The 15270-nt window shown below is 38.3% G+C and overlaps 1 protein-coding gene across 1 annotated transcript in view; it reads left to right on the top strand.

The window, feature by feature from the left end:
- The window catches only part of LOC136879377 (chordin-like protein 1), a 209255-nt gene that overhangs the window by 173159 nt on the left and 20826 nt on the right, over nt 1-15270 (top strand). Inside the window, exon 7 of the mRNA XM_068229025.1 lies at nt 3005-3192. Within this exon, the coding sequence (XP_068085126.1) occupies nt 3005-3192 (188 nt within the window). The remainder of the gene's footprint in view (nt 1-3004; nt 3193-15270) is intronic.

The raw sequence follows: 15270 nt of genomic DNA, 5'->3' as shown, positions 1-15270 counted from the left end.
CCAACCAACCAACCAACCAACCAACCAACCAACCAACCAACCAACCAACCAACCAACCAACCAACCAACCAACCAACCAACCAACCAACCAACCAACCAACCAACCAACCAACCAACCAACCAACCAACCAACCAACCAACCAACCAACCAACCAACCAACCAACCAACCAACCAACCAACCAACCAACCAACCAACCAACCAACCAACCAACCAACCAACCAACCAACCAACCAACCAACCAACCAACCAACCAACCAACCAACCAACCAACCAACCAACCAACCAACCAACCAACCAACCAACCAACCAACCAACCAACCAACCAACCAACCAACCAACCAACCAACCAACCAACCAACCAACCAACCAACCAACCAACCAACCAACCAACCAACCAACCAACCAACCAACCAACCAACCAACCAACCAACCAACCAACCAACCAACCAACCAACCAACCAACCAACCAACCAACCAACCAACCAACCAACCAACCAACCAACCAACCAACCAACCAACCAACCAACCAACCAACCAACCAACCAACCAACCAACCAACCAACCAACCAACCAACCAACCAACCAACCAACCAACCAACCAACCAACCAACCAACCAACCAACCAACCAACCAACCAACCAACCAACCAACCAACCAACCAACCAACCAACCAACCAACCAACCAACCAACCAACCAACCAACCAACCAACCAACCAACCAACCAACCAACCAACCAACCAACCAACCAACCAACCAACCAACCAACCAACCAACCAACCAACCAACCAACCAACCAACCAACCAACCAACCAACCAATCTATCAATCAACAAATCATGATCTGCACTTAGAGCAGTCACCCAGGCGAGCATTTCTTAAATGATTGCAAAGAGATTGGAAATTTATTGAACTTCTCCCTTGGTAAGTTATTCCAGTCCCTAACTCCGCTTCCTGTAAACAAATATTTGCCCGATTCGTCCTCTTGAATTCCAACTTTATCATCATTTTGTGATCTTTCCTTCTTTTAAAGACACCACTCAAAACTTATTCGTCTACTGATGTTATTCCACGCCATCTCTCCACTGACAGCTCGGAACATATCACTTAACTTTACCGTATATAATAACAATAGTCATTTTTTTTATTTTATCCACCTAATCAATACATTAAACACAGACAATTAGGATCTTGTGCTTATTAAATTATTCGTTGACATGTTATTTAAAAGATAGTACATGCTTCGCCTTAATTTTGCAGGCATCATCAGCCATTATTTGACCTTAAAATAAAATCAGGCACCTGATTGACTTATGAACTACTGTCAAAATAGGACTATACAGAAGGAATCTTAAAAGATCATGAATAAGAAGTAACATGTAGTAAAAAAACTATTAAATTGATAGCTTTACATGACTTGTAAATATGAGTAAAGTAAATAGTGCAACAGTTGATTGTGAACTTGTGATAGGAAGTTGATATATAGCAATATTTAACTAGCAAGTGGTTGATACCGGAGAAACATTCCAATTATCAAATCAAATGTCGTCTTGTTAAAACGTGTTGATAAACATTAACAATTCTAAATGTCTTTGAATGGTAGTCTTATGACTGATGTATAATCAGTTGTATGCGTAAGCTAAATGTCATTAGCAAATGGTATAATATTTTCACTTTAATGATGGTGTGAAAGCTGGTAGCTCTTAGTTGATATTCAAAATTGATATTGGACTCCTTGGGACCATCTCATTTGATGTGATATTTTGGCGTTACTACAAATTGCAGGTTTTGTTGACATGGTGGTCACATGTAACATACCACTTAGTCAAACAGCTCACCTCCTTTCTTCCAAGTCTTCCCAGCCCAAACTTTGCAACATTTTTGTAATGCTACTCTTTTGTCGGAAATCACCCAGAACAAATCAAGCTGCTTTTCTTTGGATTATTTCCAGTTCTTGAATCAAGTAATCCTGGTGAGGATCCCATACACTGGGACCATATTCTAGTTGGGGTCTTACCAGAGACTTATATGCCCTCTCCTTTATATCCTTACTACACCCCTAAATACCCTCATAACCATGTGCAGAGATCTGAACCCTTTATTTACAATTCCATTGATGTGATGTGAAGATCGTTCCTTATATTAACACCTAGATACTTACAATGATTCCCAAAAGGAACTTTCATCTGATCAACGCAGTAATTAAAACTGAGAGGACTTTTCCTATTTGTGAAACTCGCAACCTGATTTTAACCCGTTTATCACATACCATTGCCATCTGTGTGCCCCCAAAAAGAGAGACAATAAATAAATACATACTGTACACATATCTCCATCGTAGACTATAGTGCCTTTCAGCAATCAGTCTGCAAGCCTCTGTTAATTTACTAAGTGCCTCACTAAATCCTATTTGCAACTAGCTCTATGAGATTGTTAAGTTTCACACCTCTTCTCATTAAATCATCGAGCCGTCTCTGCGGTGTAGGGGTAGCATGCCTGCCTCTTGCCCAGAGGCCCCAGGTTTTTATTACCTGGATCTGTCAGCAGCCCTGAAGATGGTTTTTTGTGGTTTCCCATTTTTCCACCAGGCAAATGCTGGGGCTGTACTTTAATTAAGGCCACAGCCACTTCCTTCCCACTCCTAGTCCTTTCCTCACCCATCATCACTATAAGACAAGCTTGTGTCAGTGTGACATAAAGCTAATTGTAAAATAAAAAGGAAAGTACGGTAAGCCATTATATCCATATTTATATACACTTTCAGTAAATTAGGAGAGAATTATTTCTGTAGAAATAAGAGCCATGCAGTGCATATAATAGGGATATATATTTTTTAATATCTTTGTTACACAGCCACCAGAATTCTGTTTGATCAAATATTTTAAAGTCGTTTTTTTCCTTATTTTGTAGCATTTTCCCACACATTTAACAACATTTTAATGATCATTTTCAATGATTTTTTTAGGTCAACAACATCTGCCCCCTAATGATGATGTTATTTTCAGGTATTATCTAGACGGCTCGACATGGCATCCCGTCATTGGTCCATTCGGCCCCATGGACTGCGTCATGTGCCAGTGCAACAGCGGAAGCATAGAGTGTCACAGGTTTAAGTGTCCAAGTAGAAGCGAGTTGCCTTGCGCAAAGCCCATCAAGCAGTTTGGACAATGCTGTCCCGTGTGCCCACAGCCAGGTAGGTATTCGTAGAACCAGCATCCGGTAGATGGAATGGTGTGCTAGTAGAGTAGAACTCCACTTATCCTGACATTGCTATAGCAGCACCAGTAACTTTTCTCTGCCACGGTTCACTTAATTACTGTGCCAATTTAGGATTATTTATTGAACACTCCCATAACTTCTAATGGTTTTTCGAGGCATCACATTGATGGAATATGTCTCCAAAATGAAATTCCTCAATCTCAAAGATCATATAGTCAAATGAATTACCGTTAAAAGCCTATTCTTTGGAGCCAGAGGATCCATTTCTAAATGATTTGGGAAGTGGAGAGAAACATAGAAATTGGAAAAATAAAACCAACTTCAAGATCAGATTGTAACAACCATAATTTTCCGCAGCAATTGTCAGAAATCATCTGTATGGATGACACAGCATTAGAAATTTCACTAAGAATCTATGACTTGAAACTGTGTTACAAATGCATGTAAATCACTTGTGTATTAATCTATATCTCATGGCAAGAAAATGTTAGTGCTAGATTAAATCATTATTATTAAAATTGAAATGACATAAGTCTGCCTTCCATAGTGATATCACGTCTAAACCACTGGGTAGAATTTTGTTAGATTTTGCACAAACACTCTCAGAAGAAAGTGTCACATAACTGACTATGTTTTATTTTAAAATATTGATCTGAAACTATATTACTAGTATTTGTAAAAAATTATTTAATAGCTTATTAAGTGTCTGTTGGTCCCTCACTCAGTCATGGCTAAACTGCAAGACAATTGAACTGAAAGTTGGTACAATATGTCAGATATTCAGTTCAACCACAGGATTTCCTTGAAAAAAAAAAAAGAAAAGATCCAATATTTGCAGAAGAGGCAGTACACAACATAATACAACACACTAGTAGGCTTACGATAAATGATGTTTAGGTAGGAAGGTATTTACGGCTCCGTTAATTATTGGAACATCATGATCATTGATAGTAGTAGTAGTGGACCATAACTCCAAAAATATTGTGTTTACGACCAATAAATGTAGGACCTTTTTTTCCTTTGTTTGTTGCATGCTGCCTCTTCTGCACGTATTGGAATTTTTTTGAGTACATCCTGTATAGGCCTATTCTGATATGTCAATAATGAATTTGTTGTTTTTTCTTTCAAAAAAAATATTTTTCGGCAAGCTTTCAACTTCAACAAGTCTCCTATAGGGTAAATGAAATGGCGTATAGCTTTTAGTGCCGGAGTGTCCAAAGAAAAGTTTGGCTCACCATATGCAGGTCTTTTGATTTGATGCCTTCAGGCCACTTGCACATCACGATGAGGATGAAATGATGATGGAAGATGACACGTACTACCAGCCCCCATGCTGGTATAATTAACCAATTATGGTTAAAATTCCCGAACCTGACAGAAATCAAACTCGCGACCTCTAGTTAGACATGGAGCCAGACTTCTACAGGGTAACATTCTCTCACAGGCCAAGGAGATTTGTAGAGGTGATTTGAGGTGCAGAGAAGGTGAGGGGGTAGTAGCCATGTCACTTGCCTTAGTCCAGGAAAATGGGGAACCACGGTAAACCATTCTCAGGACAGTTGATGGTGGGACCACCTCCTGAACGTAGAGCTACAAGGCTAGCCAAAGCTAGCCACTGTTAAATGGAAGCCTACGTTATGCGGTGATGTATTGTTTCAAAGCAGCAGCCGTTAATACATAGCTGTTTATTGGACTTATAAATGTTTTATTGCCAAAAAAACAAAACAATGTGTAAATGACTAGTGAAAATCTTCAGCGTGTTTTCAGTCATTCGACCAACTCAGGAATGGAATGAATGAAGCCTCCATCTAGAGGTGAGGATAGGAATTGTGCCGGCTGTCGAAGCCTGCCGCACTCCTTTGAGGCAATGATTAATGGCTGACAGATGAAATGATATTGGAGAGTATCGCTGGAATGAAAGATGATAGGGAAAACCAGAGTATTTGGAGAAAAACCTGTCCCGCCTCCGCTTTGTCCAGGACAAATCTCACATGGAGTGACCGTGATTTGAACCAGGAAATCCAGCAGTGAGAGGCCAGTGTGCTGCTGCCTGAGCCATGGAGGTGGGCAAACGGCTAGTCCTATTGCAAAATAAAGTGTAGCATACGTTCTTAAAATTCATTTTTCTACAAAAAATAACATCTGGATTTTCTTTGTAACACTAATAGTTTTCCAGGAAAACTACTCTTTTATGTGTTAAAGCACATGTTCCAAGCACTGTTGGGCTGGGTGTCTGGTTGGTTCTTCATGGATCCTGGTAATTCACAGAGTGTGTGGAGGTTGCTGTAACTTGAAAGCAATGATTTAGTATCATAATAGTCAGCAACTGGCAGTAATAGATATAAACAGAGAGTGGCAGAGCACCCTCAGGAGCACATCGGCACTTCAACATCCAGTTCTAATGCTTATTCACGCTTTCTTGGATAGTTGAAAACTGTTTCCTTTGTAACAACCCTTTTATCAAGCACAGTAAGGTATGTGCCTTTCTGTCTACAACCACCCTCTAATCAGAGATTGTATTACAGTTGACCACAAGGGTCTTCCACCTCCCATATCACAGTTAGATGTTACTATTGTACTCTATGTTTGTTGCCTCATAGCAATGAAGCTGAGAAATCTAATTGAGAAAGGTGTTGCTGAGATTAAACGGTGATTAAACATGCTGCTAAGCTTCTTTTTATTTTATTTTTTATGGCATGGAGTGCAGTTGATTTTTTCCACTTTTAAAAATCTGACCACTTTAACAATAATTATTGATTATAATCAAATATGAACATTTGAGGACCTTGGGTTGGCTCTAGATCTCCAGGCAGCAAGTCAGTGAGTTAAATAATGTAAGCTAATTGTAAGTTCATTTTGTACAATAGGGGTTATGTCATTTACACTGTTAAAGAAATAAGCTTTTAATGCACGTTAGTTTGAATCTGGTTTGGAAATGTTTCTGAAAGAATACCCTAGTTATAGGTTATGGTATAGTGAGGTCAAAAACATTTCAAACAATAAATAAGTGTAAGGTGTAAAACTAGGAAGACATTGTGCTAGAATGGTTCAAGATAACTGGAGTTCTGCCTTGCTTACCTTGTAGTATAATTATTTGTTTGTACAGCAGAATTTAAAATACCTGTATGGTATTTCTACTGAGATTAAACTGTAAAAATATTCAGTACGTAAAGCACAATATCTTCATTTTGTAACACTACTTTAAAAATGTAAAATCTAAAGACCTGTTACCTAAAATAAAAGGAGAAATGTTATTGAAGTTATGTTTGTTGTTTTTCACTAATACCAACCCTTTGGGGGCAAGTAAAAGTTTAAGAAGGTGTTGCTGAGATTAAATGCTGATTAAAAATGCTGCTAAGCTTCTTTTTACATACCGTACTGACATTTATGACATGGAGTGCAGTTGAATTTTCCACTTTTAAAAATCTGACCACCTTAACAATAATTAAACGTGCTTGCAATGACTGCTCTTCTCTGGAACATAAGAACACCTTTCTGGAATATTTGTGATGTTTATCAAACACAGAACTCCTTTCCCAACCAAAAAGAAAAAAATTTTTTAAACAAAGTACCACCATTTTTAGCCAGTTTAGTGAGATCATAAACTGTGAAGTGTTCCTGGAAAAATCTATTTTACTGACCTAGAAACACTTTTAATCTTTTTACACAACAGAAAGATTACAGGGAAAATGTTTGTACAAACTAGAACTAGAATAAATTCCATTATACTAATTAAAGGAAAAATATATACCATAGGCCTAGCTTCTTTGATACCTATGATAATTTCTATGGAACTAAGGAAGCCTTATTTTATTTTATTTTTACCGAGCAAGTGGCTGTGTGGTCTGGGTCACATAGCTATCAGCTTGCATCCAGGGGATAGTGGGTTTGAACACCACTGTCGGCAGCCTTGAAAGTGGTTTTCCATGGTTTCCCGTTTTCACACTTGGCAAATGCTGCGGCTGTACCTTAATTAATGCCATGGATACTTCCTTCTCACTCCTAGCCCTTTCGTATCCCATCATCACCATAAGACCTATCGGTGTTGGTGCGACGTGAAGTAGATTGTAAAAAACCAACAAAAGCAACCCTTTCAGATTCAGAAACAGGTGAAAATCATCCAGCACACTCGGAACTTGTATGGGTGCATGGAAATGATACAAAGGAAAACAGCACGATTTGTTCTGGTTTATTTCCGACAAAAGGGCTGTGTCAAAGTTTATTATTTTCACGTACCGTATAGATGACATAATAATTATTGCAGATAAATGAGGTAATCCACCTAATCAATACAATATAAAATTAGTACTTCAATTTTAATCATGGTACTAGTTTTGGCCTATTGATATTAGGCCATCATCAGCCATAAGGTCTTAAAACACTTAAAAAACTAATTTGAAAATCTACAACCTGTTTTCCAGTCAATGACCGGGTCAGGGATGGAATGAATGAAGCCTCTATCTTGCAGTGAGGATAGGAATTGTCCCAGCTGCCGAAGCCTTTCACACTCCTCTGGGGCAATGATTAATGACTAATGGATGAAACAAAATGATATTGGAGAGTGTTGCTGGAATGAAGTATGACAGGGAAAACCGGAGTACCTGGAGAAAAATCTGTCCCGCCTCTGCTTTTCCCAGCACAAATCTTACATGGAGTGACTGCGATTGGAATCACTGAACCCAGCAGTGAGAGGACGATGCGCTGCTGTCTGAGCCATGGAGGCTTCTACTTAAAACACTAATTGGCCATACATATAACAAAAATAGATAGCATAATACTTGAAAATTGTTCTGATCTAATATTCAGTAAATTATCCACTAAAATAAGTCACTGTCATGAGGAAAAATCAAGTTATAAATAGAAAGATGGGAACATGAAATGGAACTCATAATAAGATAAATGCAATGAAAGATTAGTATGGAAAGAAGGAGGGACGGAAGGAGAAGAGACAAGGAAAAGACTCATATCTTTGTTCCCTGTGATCTTCAAATAGATAGAATCTCAGCTCATCAATCCCAGTTCTTGTGCATCCATTTCTTCTCAAGCCCCAGCTCTTCTCCCCCCCACCACACCCCACACATTAAATAAAAATAATTTGGGGAATATACTTTCAGAAGATGGGAAAATAAACAAAGAAATTGGAAAGAGAATCCAACAAGCCAATGGGTTTTACCAGTGTGTAAGAGATATAGTGTGGAACTGGGACATCCAGAGAAATGCAAGAAAATTCTGTACTCAATGTATTACACACTAATTTTGACATATGTGGGGACATTGACAACTAAAAAACATGAAGAAAGCAGAATCCAAGCAGACAAGATGAAATTTCTTAGAGGAATAATTGGGAAGACATGAAGGGATAAAATCAGAAACATAGAAATGAGAGAGAGAGAGAATTGGATTCCCTAAACTGCAAGGCAATATAGAGACCAGTAAACTGAAATGGTATGGACACGTGATGAAAATGGAAGAGGATAGAGTTCTAGAGTGAGTATTTATGGAGAAAATAATAGGAAGAAGAGAACAGGAAAGGCCCAGAGAAAGGTGGACGGATGTGGTGAAGGAGAGTATAGAGAAGAGGAGTAAAAGTAGAAGAAATATTGGAGGAAGGGAGTGGTGGAGAGATAAACAACTGTGGAAGTCTTTGGTTCAAAACCTGACTCAGAAGACTGGAAATGGGAAATGAAGAAGAAGAAGAAGAAGAAGAAGAAGAAGAAGAAGAGGAAGAAGAAGAAGAAGAAGAAGAAGAAGAAGACAAAGGTGTGCATATACTCAAGATGAATTCAAAGGAATTCCTAGGAATGTCACAAACGACATAATAGATTGCATATTTTCTCAAATGCTCTATATTCCTAAACAATTTAGAACTAACAATCATTGAAGTGACACCTTTGCGCTTAGTTAGATACTGGATACTGAATGTTGTTTACAAAAGTTGTTCGAACTGTCGCCCACCACATTCAACCCAGACACCATACTGGAATAATAAACTCTGGCGCACTCTATTAGATCTACCAAATGCACCTTACTTTATGGGGAGAGGGAACTAGCCACATGCTTAATACCCAACTTGGAGGACCAGAGAGCTTCCTATTAGAGTTTCTAAAATATCCCCATTTTAAGGTGCCAAGAACTTACCCTTGTCCTTCGCTGTTCAGGGTTAATTATTACTGAAAATTCTAACAGAAAGGTAACAACTAGACATTTCTTGAGTATTACCAGAAGAAAGACTTGGCCTCCATAAATCCCTCAAGAACAAAATGCTAACCATTGACCCTCCTCATTTATGACATCTAATTGGATTGACAGCTGAATTAATTTAGAAGTTAAAGACAGAAATCAAAATGATTTATTACTCTTCTTCACCCATTCCCTTTTCCAGATTCTCTCTGGGTAGGGTAGTGTATCAAAGCCCTCCACCTAACTCGAACTTCCCACCACTCCTCTTCTAGTACTTTATTGCTATCGACTCCTCTATTTGCAATACAGTCCACTACAGAGCTCCTCCATCTCATTCTAGGACGTCCCCTAGGCCTCTTTGCAGTCTTTGTATCCATGAATGTTCTCTTTGGTATTCTCTCTCCTGGCATTCTCATCATGTGTCCAAACCATTTTAGCTTTGCTATACCAATCTCTTCTTGAAGTTTACACACTCCCACGCTTCTCCTTATTTCCTAATTTTGTATTCTATCTCGTCTTGTCTTTCCCCGTATGCTCCTCAAGAACCTCATTTCAGCTGCTTGTATCTTACTTTAGTTCCACTTAGTTAACGTCCAGGCTGCTGAAGCATAGGTCAGTATAGGTTTATAATAGGACGAGTATAAAACCTTGCACTTTATTGACACATCTTTGTTCCATACAATGTCTTTCACACACTGGTAGAAACTTGCAGACTGCTGTATTCCTAAATCAATTTCTCCATCCAAATTACCATCTTGTGATATCACGCTGCCCAAATATTAAAAAATTTTCACTACTTAAAGAGGTTCATTTCCTATTTTTATCCCTCCCCTGGATTTTCTGTTACCTCTTGTCATGATCAAAGTCTTACTTTTCACAGTACTAATATATCTGTATCCATGTCTTGGCACAGGCCAGAGCAAAATGTAGCTTCCACCAAAGTCCCAGTCTCATCCATAGCTGTGACAGTATGGAAACTGCTGGGGTATGGGTGGTGCTGAGTAATGACATTTGGAGCACAACTAGTGTCTGAGTGTTATGAAAGGTGTTGCTCATAGGATCAGTCGTGCTGCAATAGCACCTTCTGATCCAGTGAGGAAAGGAATGGCAAACTACCTCACTCCTCATCTTGCCTAGTATGCCTCATTTTGGTGCTGCTGTTGGTTTTTGCAGTTTCCCTATAACTGCATAGCCTTTGGTGGTGCTGTTTGAGGATCCAACCAGCCTCTGGGCCGATGACCTAACAGACAGACAATCTTCATTCCAAAATTACTTATCTCCTCATTCCATAAATCAACTTGTGCCTGTACTTCCTCTTCATTATTTCCCCAAACTACAATGTCATCAGCAAAGAGCATAGACTATACTTGCTTGCCCATCATCTTCTCCTTGAAATTATGTAGAATTCTATCCATGATGATAATGAAGAGTAAGGAAGACAATACACTTCCCTGTCTTAAGCCTGTCTCAACTCTGAACATTCAGTTTGACCCCCTTTTGTTCTAACACAACTTTTGCAATTTTGATACAATGCTATTACCATCTGCTTTGTTTCATTCTCAGTTTATGCCTCTGTCAATGTTTTCCATACCAAATTCCTTGGTACACTGTCCTATGCCTTTTCAATATCTAGAAATGTTACTACCATGTCCTTTCAATATTCCCAATACTTTTCCATCATTTGATGCAATGTAAATATTGGGTCAAATGTGGACCTGCCTCTTCTGAATCCATACTGGTGTTCTGCCAATTTTCCCTCTACTCTGTCTCATATTCGTTTATCTAAGATTCGTTCAAGGATATTAACTGTATGAGGTATCAGTGTCACTCCTCTGTAATTTTCACATTGCTTCCTGTCTCCTTTCTTGAAAATTGGTATAATGACCCCCTTTTGTCCACTCTTTTGGAACTGTCTTTTCTCTCCATATCACTCTGAAGAGTCTATACAACCACTGTAGACCAACTACTCCTGCTGCTATTATAATTTCTATGGTGACCTCGTCAATTCCAGCTGCCTTGCCTCGTTTCATTCTTTTAGTGGTCCACTCGATCTCTGCCATGGGCACCTCGTTTTCTTTATCTTCCATCTGCACTAAATCTGGTTCTTCGATTTCTCCTTGTACAGTATCTTGTATCTCCTTGTAAATTGATGTAAATAAAATTGTTGAAATTATACCATAGTTGATGTCTCTCTGGCTTCTCATAACAAGAAAAATGTCACACAAATTCTAACTAAACTTCTTACTACTGTCGAGACCAACTGGTTTATATGTAACTCAGTTCTGCGTAATTCTGTGTTATACATAAATTTCTATAGGTTCTGACAAAACACTTTAAAAACTTATTAATTAAACCTCATTCGTATGTAATTCAGTGTTAAACATATTCATTTTCATGAAATTCAGTTTGTATGTTTACAACAAAGTTAAAATAATGTCGCAGACATATATATTTTCTCAGATCAGAATACAGGCGAGTTAGAAATATGATACATTAGAGGTGACATTATTGGTGACAGACCTTTAGCCACAGATCTTGGAGGGGTGCTGTAGTGTAATGAGGGTCATGGGAAGGGACCACATGGCATTTAATTAAAATAGAATGATTACGAGACAGTTGATTTTCATGCAACAGAGTTGAACTAATACTGTAGAGCAGGGATTCCCAAACTTTTTGTGTCTGAGGTTCTCTCAGCATATCACATCCATGTCCAAGGACCTGTTAGCCACAGAACATAATACTGTATTCAGCAAACAAAACGAAAGAAAAAGAGCAGAATTTTGTAATGATACAATGTTTGATTTTATTTGCATAATTTAGGACTAACATTTATTTTCTTTGAAAGCTTAATTTAACTTCATTTACATAAAGATGCTTAATAAATGCACAGATATTATAAAACAATGTGATACTTGGCTAAAAATTACAACAGTCTGGATATGGAAACTTATTTGAAAAAATTCACTTGTTGAGGTTGTTGGATGAATGGGATGGATAGTGCTGTTTTACAAGCGTAGTCGCTCAAACCGATGATCAGCCTCTACATTAGCTCTCTTTCTGTACTTCGTCTTCATGTGTGTACGCTCACACAGGTATTTTAACATGAAAGGCATTAAACGCAGTAATTTTTTTCCTTTTCAGCTGCTGACTTGTTCCATCTATTGGCCAAGTTATATACTGTATGAAGACACATACTGTAGTTCCTAAATTTAGTATAATGGTCTATGAATTGTGTGCGTACAATAAAATTTCACTCTTCAAATCGTTACAACTTACATTATTACTGCAGACCACAGTTTGGGAATGGTTACTGTAGAGGTATGAATTTCCTGTTGTTACCTAAATACAGGTGAATTAGAAATATGATACATTAGTAGGCATTATTAGTGGCAGGACTTTAGTTGCAGATATCAAAGGAGTGCTGCAATGTAGCACAGGTCATGGGAACTGAATGCGTGCTATAAAGACAAAGTAGAAATATTACGAGACCGATGTTTGGCTCCCTTTTTTAACTGTAAGCAGGTTTTGAAATCATCATTATCATTTTTCAGACAGAGAATGGATAAATTTGACAACTGGGATGCAGCCAGCCTCACTGTATCATACTCGTGCAAGAGAGATAATATTTTCAGCTGTTGTAGAATCTGTTCAAATGTGAACAAGTGAAATCAAAATGCAAAACGAGCTCCTTCTAGTTCTTGTGTGAGAATTTCGAGCGAGGGAAGTGAATCTTTTCTGGAACTCTTTTTTTCTCTCATTAAATTCTACTAAATCTGTTCTCATGATTGACTGGTTACCAGTCCCTATCTTATATCAGCAAAAGAAGAATGGCAAGAAAACAATCCTGTTTTGAAGAAAGAGCGCATGCAATTCATCCCCTCATATCAGTTCAAAGAGTAACATGCTATGCTCTTTGCCTTTCATTTAAAACTTTCTTCTGCCAGTTTGTTTTGGCTGACTGACGAGTACGCACCTTCTTCACTCGTAATGTCTGTGGATTCATTCTTCTGAAGTAGTCATTGCAATCTGTGATGAGATGTTGGACTGAATGAGCATCAGCACCACATCTCTCGTATGGGGTAGTGGTGCTGAAATGAAGACATCTGTCAGCCAGTAGGTAGGAGATCTGAATAAATTGGCAGGTGAGTTAAAAAACCAATATTCTTGCTTTTTCTCACCTTCCACTCATTTTCACTGCCTTTTCTGACTTCCGCTTCCTGCATACCTTCTGTCTGGCTTGCATTCTTTTGAACTTAGTTACTATTTTAAAGCTGCTTAACCTATTAAGCATCTACCAATTACTTTCGTGTTTTTATTCACTGTTATCTGTAATATTTCATTTATATTGAAATATTTTTGGGTGCATTATCTTGTGATTTCTTAACTGTTTATACTAAAATCTTGGTATATTTGCTGTTATAAATGATTAGGTCTGAACTCATACAGAGGAATCGCTCTAGAAAGCAATATCTTCAAGCTGTTAACAAGAATCCTAACCAACAGGATAGTTGAAGAAGTAGACCCCAAAATACCAGAGGAGCAATTTGGATTTAGTAGAGAAAGAGGAACCTTGCATGCAATTCAAAACCTACTCAATGACATAGAAGAAGCACAACGGCTTCACAAAGGAAAATTTTATACAGTCTTCATAGACTATACAAAAGCCTTTGACATAATAGACAGGAAGAAACTAATGTCAAAACTCCAGACTATGATTGGAAATACTCCCCTTACAGCTCTAATAAGAAATATTCCGGCATACAACCAGATCACCATAGACGATGCGACCCACAAAACAAAGGAAATCACCCAAACTAATGGAGTGGTGCAAGGTGATCCACTCAGCCCCATACTATTCAATATTGCCACCGCGGATGTAACAACAGCAATCAGTGAAAGAGCAAAGGATGCAGTGATCTACACATATGCAGACAACATGGTCCTAGGGTCAACAAAGAAGGAAGAGCTCCAACACGCCTTCTCAGCACTAGCTGAATGAGCAGGAAATAACAGTCTGAAAATAAACTGAACAAAAACTCAACAGATGGTCTTTCGGAAAGGCGGACAAAATGCAGCAAACGACAATGCAGGATACGAAGACGGCAAAGTGGAAATAGTAATTTCATTCAAATACCTGGGAATAACCTTGCATACTACTGGGACGTTCAGACTACACATAAAAGACAAAGCAGTTGCAGCCATGAAAGCCATGTACGACATGAACAATCTACAGCAGTTATCCTTAAAAACAGCTGTGTGCCTATTTGAAACAAAGATACTACCAATACTCACCTATGGAATCCAATTGATATGGGAAAGATTAACAAAGAGAGACCTGGCCACCATAGAAGGAGTTAAGGCAAAATTCCTAAAGACCATAATGGGCATCTCAAAATACACGCGTTCCCGCCTAACATACGAACTAGCACGGGAACCCTTCCTTATTGAAGAACTGAGGATAAAACTACCACTGCCATCCACAAAGAATGTAGAAGCACACCTAGCAGAGAGGCGGAAGAAGAGAGAAGAAATTCCGCTAGAGTTCTACAGCACAGATGCCATGTTGGATCAAAATTGGACGAATGCCAACCAGAAGCTAAGACATGTGATAGTAAAACTAGCAGTACATGGTTACCACCATTAAATATTTAAAAATATGTCTTATCACGACCCAAATGAAAAATGTGAGTGTTCGCTGTGTGATCAGTTCTGTGAAATATATCACACCACAAAATGTAAAAACAACAACAAATCTCTATGCAATTATAGCAAAGACTAAAACGGTCAATAATCTTTGTAATGCACATTCGTGCGCTTTTCTAATAATAATAATAATGAATAAGTCTTAGCAACATATGTAGAAGCGTAAAAG

This window comes from Anabrus simplex, chromosome 8, assembly GCF_040414725.1.
Source record: "Anabrus simplex isolate iqAnaSimp1 chromosome 8, ASM4041472v1, whole genome shotgun sequence".
Taxonomy (NCBI): Eukaryota; Metazoa; Arthropoda; class Insecta; order Orthoptera; family Tettigoniidae; genus Anabrus; species Anabrus simplex.
The sequence above is the reverse complement of the archived record's forward strand: the minus strand, read 5'-3'. Positions and strand labels throughout refer to the sequence as shown.